This window comes from Rattus norvegicus, chromosome 15, assembly GCF_036323735.1.
Source record: "Rattus norvegicus strain BN/NHsdMcwi chromosome 15, GRCr8, whole genome shotgun sequence".
Taxonomy (NCBI): Eukaryota; Metazoa; Chordata; class Mammalia; order Rodentia; family Muridae; genus Rattus; species Rattus norvegicus.
The window spans coordinates 28,299,670-28,310,261 of NC_086033.1; the positions used below are offsets into that span (position 1 = coordinate 28,299,670).

Here is a 10,592-nt window from a genome sequence, read left to right on the forward strand (position 1 = left end):
TATTTTAAGAATAATTCTCCGAACAGATATAAACAAAATAGAATTACTGGGCATTATGACAATGGACACTCAAGAGAAAACAACTTTACTTTTTTTTAAAATTTCTTTTAGGTTTATGTTTAAAATTCGCCAAACTAAAAAACACTGGATATTCCAATACAATTCGTATCACAAACATTTGAATGAACACACACACACACACACACACACACACACACAGACACACAGACACACACACACACGTGATTAGTTTTTCCACCAGCATTCTGTATTTATGCATTCTCTTTCCTCAAACATCCTCAGTCCCTCAAACTCCTTATATTACGTGTTACATTAAAAACACAGTGTCCTGGTCTCTACATCAATGACCTCCACAGTCCTGGAGCAATCACACTGCAGAGTCATGAGGTGGAGGTGGGTGGAGTTCCTTGTTCAGATGAATGAGGGAGCTCAGTGACTCAGAGAGAACCTGTAGTCTGTGAGCACAAGTTGTCTGGGCACAAGACTGACCCCCTCAGAGCTGGAGAGAAGACATCCCAGCAAGTGGACAGGGGCCATGGAGAGGAACCTGGGAGCTGTGCTGGGGATTCTGTGGGTGCAGATTTGCTGTGAGTTGTGCTAAGCTAAGTTCCTATCTGGGATTCTCCAGAAATGTCGGTGGTGGACGGAAAGAAAGTAGATGAAACTTTCCTGTGCATTCTTCCTCATGGCGTCTCCTGGGTATTTGACTGGTGGGGTGGATACCTCTCTTTGATTCTGGTTTGCTTTTCTGTTTCCAACAGGGGTGAGAGGAGATAATGTCCAGCAGAGTCCTTCAGCTCTGAGTCTCCATGAGGGAACCAATCCTGCTCTGAGATGTTATTTTTCTACCTCCATGAAGAGTGTGCAATGGTTCCGACAGATTCCCAGGGGCAGCCTCATCAGTCTGTTCTTCCTGGCTCCAGGAACAAAGGAGATTGGAAGGTTAAAGTCAACATTCGATTCTAAGGAGCGCTACAGCACCCTGCACATCAGTGGTGCCCAGCTGGAGGACTCAGGCACCTACTTCTGTGCTGCTTTCAGAAAGTCACGGTGCTCTCAGAAAGCTTAAAGTCTGGCTCCAAACTGCAGTTGGCTGTGCAGCTACAACCCCTGCCACAGGCAGAGTCTGCAGGAGGCTTTGCATAGCTGTGGCTTCATCAGATCTCCACAAATCACAAAGATGTGAGGAAACATAAAAATACCACTGTAGTTGCCACTTACATTATGACTGACATGACACTGACTTCTAGAATGCTAAATGCTAAGAAATATCAGCATGCATGACTAAAATATACCCGTCATTTTTTTCATGTTTGTGCTAATGTTATAGAATATAAACCTCTCTTACATATTGGAGAATCATTTGGGTCATTTGTTAAAATTCAAAACTGAAAGCAACTGTTTTCATCCTTTGTTTAAAGAGCACAAGACAACACTGAGCTAATCTGCTCAATATGACGTTGATAAATTAATTAATTCATCTAATAAATTAACTGGTAGAAAGGCAAGAGAAATCTTATTATTAGATCAAGACATTATAGAAATGTCTTGATATTTTAAATATATAATACATTTAATTCTGCAGTGGAAAACAAATATTTCATGTCATAATTAGGAGCCAAAAGATAAAATAAAACTAGGAAGATGTATTTGCAATTTATGTCACAATAACACTTGTAGCCATTGATTCTACCTTATATGCAAAACTTTTCATTAAAACACTGCTTTCAAAAGAAAAGAGTGTGGAAACATTCTAAATATCATACAGTAGGGGACTGATTTATTATACAATAATTAAATGTGAACTAGATAACTCGTTTATTTTCTGAGGGTTGACTGATTATATACCATAGTTGAAAACTCTGGCCTGTCCTTGTCTCTGTAGGGAACTGGGAATCAGACATGCAATTCATCCATGCATCATCTCTCCATTGTTGTTTTCGCACAGGAACAGCGGCTGTGTGACTACAACAGCAACTGGATGGCCTTTCATTTTCTTCCTAGGGCTTCACAGATTTACTGAAACCTTGTGATTCATTCGGCTTCATCCCCATTGTAACTCCACTTCCTTAAAATATATATTATCTGGGCTTCCCAGACAATAAATAATCCCTAAGGGTCAATAAGACTTTTGTGGGACTGGTTAGAAGTTATGTCAACATTCACGTAAGGATCCAGTCACCTCAGAGAGGTCACAGATAGCAGCCATCCAAACCCTTGCTTCTTGGTAGGCTACAGCCATGGAATCAGGTGAGGTTGGAAGGTGGCAGTAAGGCATGAACAGGGGGTACTCTGAAAAGGCATTCTAACCAATCTTGATAGATCTTTTTTCTAATCCCATTCTGGCTTAATCTTGACTTGAAAGTGTTTTTTTAATAACCATATGAGCTTGAGGACTACACATAGCAGTAATAGAATTTTTTTTAGGCAAGACATACAATATAGGTTTATTTTTTAAAAAACACAATATAAATTATTGTCTGCTGCAAAGTCTTAAAATCAAAATTGAAATGAAATTAAAAAAATGAGAAAACATTGTATCAATTGAGGAAGGCACCCCTTCCATTCTGCTAGGTTCAAATTGACAGCCATCTAGCCTGAATACCATGTGGTCCACCCAGAAATCATATATATTATATATATATATATATATATATATATATATACAAATTGCATTATATACTCTGAGCGGGTGTTATCTATCTATTGCAGACTCTATATGTAACAACAATTAAAGAAAAGGCAGCAAGACAACATGAATTGGGTGAGGGGCTATGTAGAAGAGGTTGAAGTGAGAAAGGGATATGTTTTTTGTTCTTAAGGTTTTTTTGTTGTTGTTGTTATTTTTGTTTGTTACTTTGTTTTGTTTTTAGAGATCTATGGATCTTGGGAGCAGGATGGTCAGCCCAGACAAACACTTAATTTAAGCGATTACTTGGTAGATATTGATATGCTTCCTTATTACATTTTTAAACTGAGTCACTTAATTCCACATTCTTCCACCTCTCTCCTTCTATGTTGACCTCCCCTCCCATCCCAGCCACCTCCCTTCATCTACCCTGTGTCTCCCATTATAATATCAAATTACCAAAGTCTGAACCAACACTGCTGCTCTGTTGAGTTGATCCAAACTGATATTTACTTTCCTGGACTTGGAGCCTCAGAGTCCTGCAGGACAGTTGTTTCCTGACTGGTTTCTATGTGGACCTAGTTCAGCCCTGGCAGAGATGTTCCCCTAGTACATATGGTTTGATGATGTGTTAGAAATGGAGAGTGAGATAAAGTGAGAGGGTTGGGGAAGAAGAGAGAGAAGAAAGAAAGGGGAGAGATAGACAGGGCTAAGAGATTCAGAAAGTGGGAGGGTGAGAGAAACCTCATCAAGAACTTTCACAGATCAATTTCTCTCAACAGGACTTAATCAGGAAAAGAGAATAATTAGAGAAATGAACAAGTTCTCTAGTTTTTATTTAAAGTTTAGGTGTTGCATTCACCCCTGTCTCCTGTACCAACTCAAGTAAAATTCTGTTCACACACAAACTTGGTCCTGGCTCCAAACAGAATGAAGAATTCCAGGACTTTCTAGATTCCACTGAAATATATCCTAGTGTGTTCCACAGTATATACACAATGAGAATTTTTTTCATTTTGTTTATTTTTGTTTGTTTTTATTTTGCTTTTGGCCGGGGCGGGGGGAGTGGGGAGGCTACAAGGGAGGAAGATGGATACGAAGTGCCCTGGATATGAATGGAATTGGTTTACATGATGTGAAATGTAGAGAATGAATAATAATAAAAAACTCAGAAACAAAAACTAAACTTAAAAATGGATTTAATGAAGATGCCCGAGGTAATAAGAGTTAGAGTTATGCTGTCCAAAAAACAACAACAACAACAAAAACAAAAAACCAAACTCATTCAGATTTCCATTGCAGACTTTTCATAGGTGACTTTTTAGTGCAGGTGACTACTTATGAGCGAAACCTATTATTACAGAGAAAGAGGACAACATCTGCTAAGTGTAAACACACAAGCTCACCTATCCCCCGCACCCCCCACCTCGTCCTAACTTTCATGAGTCCACAAGATGGCAGTGTTTTCTTTGGGATCTTGAGCAAAGATCTCAAGAGGGAGAGAAGTGGGGGATGGGGTGGAGTGGGGAGAAGAAGAGTACAGGAAGAGGAGGAGGGGGCAAAGAAAGGGCTGGCAGAAAGGCTTGGTGCTTCCGAGGTCACGAAAAGATCCCTTTTCTAGTTGCCAACTTAGAGTTGAGGATTTTAGTCCCCAGTGAAGAGGGAGGAGGCGAGAATGAAATCCTTGAGTGTTTCACTGGTGGTCCTGTGGCTCCAGCTAAATGGTAAGTTTGGAAATTCCTTTGGGATCCAGGTGTGAGATGTAAAGTTCTTGCCTGCTCCAGGCAAATGGTAGAAATTCATGTCTGGGACCGGACTAAGCAAAGCTAGTGCCCTGCCCTGAGCAGATTCCTGAGAAGGGCTTGACCTTTTCAAAGAACTTGTCCCCAGAAGACTGTTGCCTCCTTGTTTAAGGAGAATATCTTGCAGTTTAGAGATTCACCTTATGTCCTTGGGCACTTCCCAGTACTCCCCCGCCCTAAGCTTCAGTTTCTGCTTCAATTCCTGCTTCAGAGCTTTAAATGCTGTACATTCCTCTCAATAAACAGACCTTAACAAGGACACTGCTTGGTCTCGCTCCTCTTTCTCACCCTTTCTCCCTCAGGTATGGGTCCCTCTCGACCCCCACAAATAACTGGGTCCCCGCTGGCGGGGGCAAACTCAGGTATTTAAAATCTCCAATTAGGAAGTGAGAAGCCCATGGAAAAGTGTTAGAATCCATATGCATCTAGTCTTGATTTTGTGACCTTTATCTTTCTGCACAGGGGTGAGCAGCCAGCAGAAGGTGCAGCAGAACCCAGAATCTCTCACTGTTCCAGAGGGAGGCAGGACCTCTCTCAACTGCACTTTCAGTGATAGTACTTCTCGGTATTTCGCATGGTACAGACAACATCCTGGGAAAGAACCCAAGGAGCTAATGTCCATCATCTCCACTGGTGAAAAGGAAGAGGGCAGATTCACAATTCAGCTCAATAAAGCCAGCCTACATGTTTTCTTGCACATCAGAGACTCCCAGCCCAGTGACTCTGCTCTCTACTTGTGTGCAGTGAGCACACAGTGCTCCCCAGGCACCTGCAGCCTGCATGCAAACCTACTGTGCAGTACCAGCCCTGACATAGGTCACAGACCACACAGCAGAGACATTCTGTTTCCATTCTATTCTATATGCTGTGGGACTTATAAGCAGGAATAGAGAGGGCTTGATTGTCCTGGAACATTTTTTAACATTAAGAAAAAAGTAATCCTGATAGAAAAGGCATATTACTAGTTTGGGTAAATATTTTCCACTTTTTTCTTCTTACATGTGGATGGTTATAAAATAATGCACACACTACTAATGAGCATATTTTGTTGAGCTGGAAGATAAAACACATGGCCATAAGGCTGACCACATACCATGCCATAAAGACAACCATAAACTCTACAGCCCTGTGCTTTTAAAAATCTTTCAATAAAAATAATTGTTTTCTAATTTTTGAAAGCTAGCTTACAATGTAGCAGTCTTCTCCATGTCAGTTTCATACACATTTACTTTTGGTTGACCCATTCCCAAGCTTATCCCTTCTACCATTTCCTCGTTCCCCAGTCTACCTTGTGCTCCATTACCACCCTAGTCGTCTCCCTGAGTGCCCCTTTCACTTTATGTGCAGCTTTCTACACACAGTCATAGTCACATGAGTACATAGAGATAAAAATTAGAAACTAAGATTCATATACACTTTTCTATATGAGGACAGAATAATTCATTACAGTATTTTCATGGGAATTCTATAATTTTATTTTCCTCCATTGCTTAATTACACACACATACACACATAAACACACACACACACATACACACACACACATATATATATATATATCCACCAAATTTTCACTATTCATTCTTTTATTGATGAATATCTAAGAAGCTTTCATTCCATAGCAATTTTGAACAGAGTGGAAATAAGCAGAGTTGAGCATGTATCTCTTTAGTGAGGTGCAACAATGTCCTTCAGATATATTTATCCAGAAATTACATAGATGGAACCTGTAAGTCTTCCTCTTTTAGCTTCATGAGAATACTTCCCACTGATTTCCACAGTTGTTACATCAGTTTAATGTTTCCATCAATTTCTCCGGACTCTAGTTTTCCCTCTCTATATTCCTCCTAGTTGACCCACCCTCTCCTCCTCCTCAGACACACTTGTCCATTTCCCTTGAGAAAAGAGTTGGCCTTCCAGGGACAGCAACCAAACACAGAATGATAAGTTACAAAAGAACCAGGCAGAAACCTCCATATCAGATCTCGAAAAGACAACCCAATAGGAGGCAAAGGATCTAATGGGCAGTCAAAAGGGACAGTGACACCCACACTTCCACTGTTAGGTATCCCACAAAAACACCAAGCTAAGAATCCTAATATATTTGTGGAAGACCAAGAACAGACACATGCAAGCTCCATGATTATTGCTTCAGTCCCTGTGAGCCCCTCAGAGCCCTGTTTAGTTGGTTCTGTGAGCCATTTTTTCCTGGTGCCTTCATTTACTTTGGCTCTACCACTCTTCCTCCCCTACTGGGATCAGACATTGGCTCCAATGTGAGGAACCCAGTGGAGAGCTCCAGTGTGAGTCATCCCTCAGACAAATGTTTGCCTATTAATCTCTACATCTCCTCACATCAATTACTGAAGAACGCCTCTCTCATGATGACTGGGCTTCTTGGTTTCAGAAGATGTCTGGTTTATGGTTTGTATCTTTCTTTACTAGAAATCCTCCCAAGGGTCACCTTAGTAGAATCTGGGATTTTCTACTGCACTAGATTTTTACATTGTCCCTGAAATGCACTCCAGTTCCAGTTATCTCCTACCATACTCTCTCCTTCCCCCCCAACACATGATGGCTCCTGTTCTCATCCTACCTCACCGTCAGTATAACCATTAGATATGTTCTACTTCCTCCTCCCAGGAAGATACATGAATCCATCCTAGTGCCCTCCTTTTTCCTTATCTTTTCTGGGTCTGTGACTTGTCTCATGATTATCCTTTTTAGCTAATCTATTTTTATACATGAGTACATACCGTGTTTGTCTTTCTGGGTCTTGGTTACCTCATTTAAGATGATTTTTGCCTGGTTCAATTCCTTTGCCTGAAATTTTTATGTTTTCATTTTCTTTTACAGAGGAGTAGTAACCCACTGTGTAAATGAACCACATTTTCTTGATCAAATCTTTGATTGAGAGACAACTAATTTGTTTCCAGTTTCTGGCCATTATGAATAAAGCTTCTAAGAACATAGTGGAACAAGTGCCCTTGTGGCGGGATAGAACATCTTTTGGATATTCCAGTGGTATAGTTGTGTCTTAAGGCAGATTGATTTCCAATTTCCTGAGAAACAATCATATTGATTTCCATAGTGGTTGTGTAAGTTTGCACTCCCACCAGCCATGGAGGAGTGTTCCCCTTGCTCCATGTCCTTGGCAGCATGAGGTGACATGTTTTTGAGTCATTCTGATAGATGTAAGATAGGATCTCAGAGTCTTTTTCATTTGTATCTCCCTTATAGCTAAGGATGTTGAATATTTAAGTGTTTCTTGGCCATTTAAGATTCCACTATAGAGAATTCTCTGTTTCGACCTGAACCTCATTTTTAAATTGGATTATTTTGTTTGTTGATGCCTAGTTTCTTGAGTTCTCTATGCATTTTAGATATTAGCCCTCTGTAAGATATAAAGTGTGTAAGAATCTTTTCTCATTCTTCAGGCTCCACTTCTGTCCTTTTTGAAGGTTTCCTTTGATTTACACCAAGTCCCATTTAATAATTGTCGATCTTAGTGTCTGCACTATTGGGGGTCTGTTCAGAAGTTATCTCCTAGGCTAACGAACTCACATGCATTCCCACTATCTCTTCTATGAGAGGGTGTATCTGGTTTTATGTTTATATCTTTGATGCACTTGAAATTGAGTTTTGTGAAGGGTGATAAGTCTAGAACTATTTGGATTCTCCCACAGACCAACATCCAGTTAGACAGCACCATTTGTTGAAAATTCTTTCTTTTTTTTAATTGTATATTTCTGGCTTCTTTGTACAAAACAAAGTGTCCATATGTGTGTAGATTTATTTCTGGGTCTCTGATTTCATTGCACTGATCAATGTATCTGTTTTTATATCAAAACCATGTGAGTTTCATTACTATAGATTTGTAGTTCACTTGAACCAGGAATTGTAATACATCTGGAAGCTCTTTTATTGTATAGGATTGTTTTGACTGTCCTGTGTATTTTGTTTTTCAGTTTTGAACCTTATATGATTTTTTCAAGGTCAGTAAAGAATTGTATGGAAATTTGATGGGTATTGCCTTAAATATTTTAGATTGGAGGCATCTTTTGGTAAGATGGATATTTTTATTATGTTTTTCCTATTGGTCCATGAACAGTGGAGATCTTTCTATCTCCTGATATCCTCTTAATTTCTTTCTTCAATAACTTGAAGCTTTTATCATACAGGTCTTCACCTGATTCTGAGAGTCAAGGGGAAGAATCTTTCATTATTATACCTGTCCTAGTTTGATTTCTGTTGCTATGATAAATGATAAGGACAAAAATCAAACTAGAGGAGTATGCCCCCACTCAGAACATATACTGCCATGTAATTTCTCATACATGGATCCTAGGTTCTATCTTTAGATTTTTCTGTTTAAAGTGACTTGCTGCATAGGAGTGTATAATGGGTCACTGGAAGAAAAACACATCTTAATGGAAGGTGAACAGTATTGCATGTATACAAAGCAATAGATATCAATTCATGAAGCCTTAGGATTGTAAATGATATTTACAAAGCTAGGTGTATAATTCCTTCATGTGAGTTGTTGCTCAGGGAGGTCCCACAGGTCTCCACAGCAACAGACAGTATTGTCATTACTCTTGGCTATGTAACATAATTGATGGGATCCTACTGCTGAAGAGATCACATATTTCATATATAATGTAAGATATTTCCTTCTAGGTAGAAGGCTGCTAGGGGAAATATATCATCATTGGAACTCTGGCTGTGTATCCTTCTATGTGTTAAATGATCAACCTGCCAACAAGATGTGCCCACTGATTTAGTAGTGACATGGCTGTTTTAAGGAGCAACCAACTATTTCTCATTAGATTTGAGACCTGTTCTTTGGGGAAAGGCATGCACATGGCATGTAAGTCTGTACTAAAGTATATATCTATGAAATAAAAAGGAAAGAAAATGTTATTTTAAAAGGTAGGGTGTAATATGGGAACCCAGTGTTAATCTCATGTTATGAAAGAACTATCAAACTTGTGCATGAGGAAAGTTCAGATGGATTCACCATTTATACTTGAATGTTAGGAAACAAAGGTTTTGTTCAAAGGCTGGCATTTATAGACTACATTCAAAACTAAAAAAAGAACAAAAAATAGGAAACAGATGTGGCAAAAGTCAGAAAGAACAGCTTTGTGAGAAGACAAATTCCAATAAGGAGAAAAAACCTACTAAGACCAAAGGAAGGCTAGAAGGAGCTTCCACAGAAATATATTAGACCTGAAAGCCAGACTCATGAATGGAAGCATTGACACTTGAAAAACAGAGACTTTTTTTTTAATCTTTATTAATTTGAGTATTTCTTATTTACATTTCGATTGTTATTCCCCTTCCAGGTTTCCAGGCCAACATCCCTTAACCCCTCCTCCTCCTCCTCTTCTATATGGGCTTCCCCTCCCCATCCTCCCCCCATTACCACCCTCCCCCCAACAATCATGTTCACTGGGGGTTCAGTCTTAGCAGGACCAAGGACTTCCCCGTCCACTGGTGCTCTTACTAGGCTATTCATTGCTACCTATGAGGTTAGAGTCCAGGGTCAGTCCATGAATAGTCTTTGGGTATTGGCTTAGTCCCTGGAAGCTCTGGTTGGTTGGCATTGTTGTTCATATGGGGTCTCGAGCCCCTTCAAGTTCTTCCAGTCCTTTTTCTGATTCCTTCAACGAGGGTCCCATTCTCAGTTCAGTGGTTTGCTGCTGGCATTCGCCTATGTATTTGCTGTATTCTGGGTGTGTTTCTCAGGAGAGATCTACATCCGGTTCCTGTCTGCCTGCACTTCTTTGTTTCATCCATCTTATCTAGTTTGGTGGCTGTATATGTATGGGCCACATGTGGGGCAGGCTCTGAATGGGTGTTCCTTCTGCCTCTATTCTAAACTTTACCTCCCTATTCCCTGCCAAGGGTATTCTTGTTCCCCTTTTAAACAAGGAGTGAAGCATTCACATTTTGGTCATCCTTCTTGAGTTTCAAGTGTTCTGTGCTTCTAGGGCAATTCAAGCATTTGGGCTAATAGCCACTTATCAAAGAGTGCATACCATGTGTGTTTTTCTGTGATTGGGATACCATCACTCAGGATGATATTTTCTAGTTTCATCCATTTGCCTATGAATTTCATAAGGTCATTGTTTTTG

General features: G+C 39.9%; 2 gene segments (V, D, J or C); both read left to right on the plus strand.

The window, feature by feature from the left end:
• Window positions 1-556: 556 nt before the first annotated feature.
• Window positions 557-1,759, plus strand: LOC691295 (T cell receptor alpha variable 22-like). The segment is given in 2 exon segments: window positions 557-608; window positions 783-1,759. Coding segments are annotated over 2 exon segments (360 nt in total).
• Window positions 1,760-4,179: 2,420 nt separating this feature from the next.
• Window positions 4,180-5,342, plus strand: LOC134482269 (T-cell receptor alpha chain V region 2B4-like). The segment is given in 2 exon segments: window positions 4,180-4,374; window positions 4,915-5,342. Coding segments are annotated over 2 exon segments (477 nt in total).
• The last annotated feature ends 5,250 nt before the right edge of the window (window positions 5,343-10,592 follow it).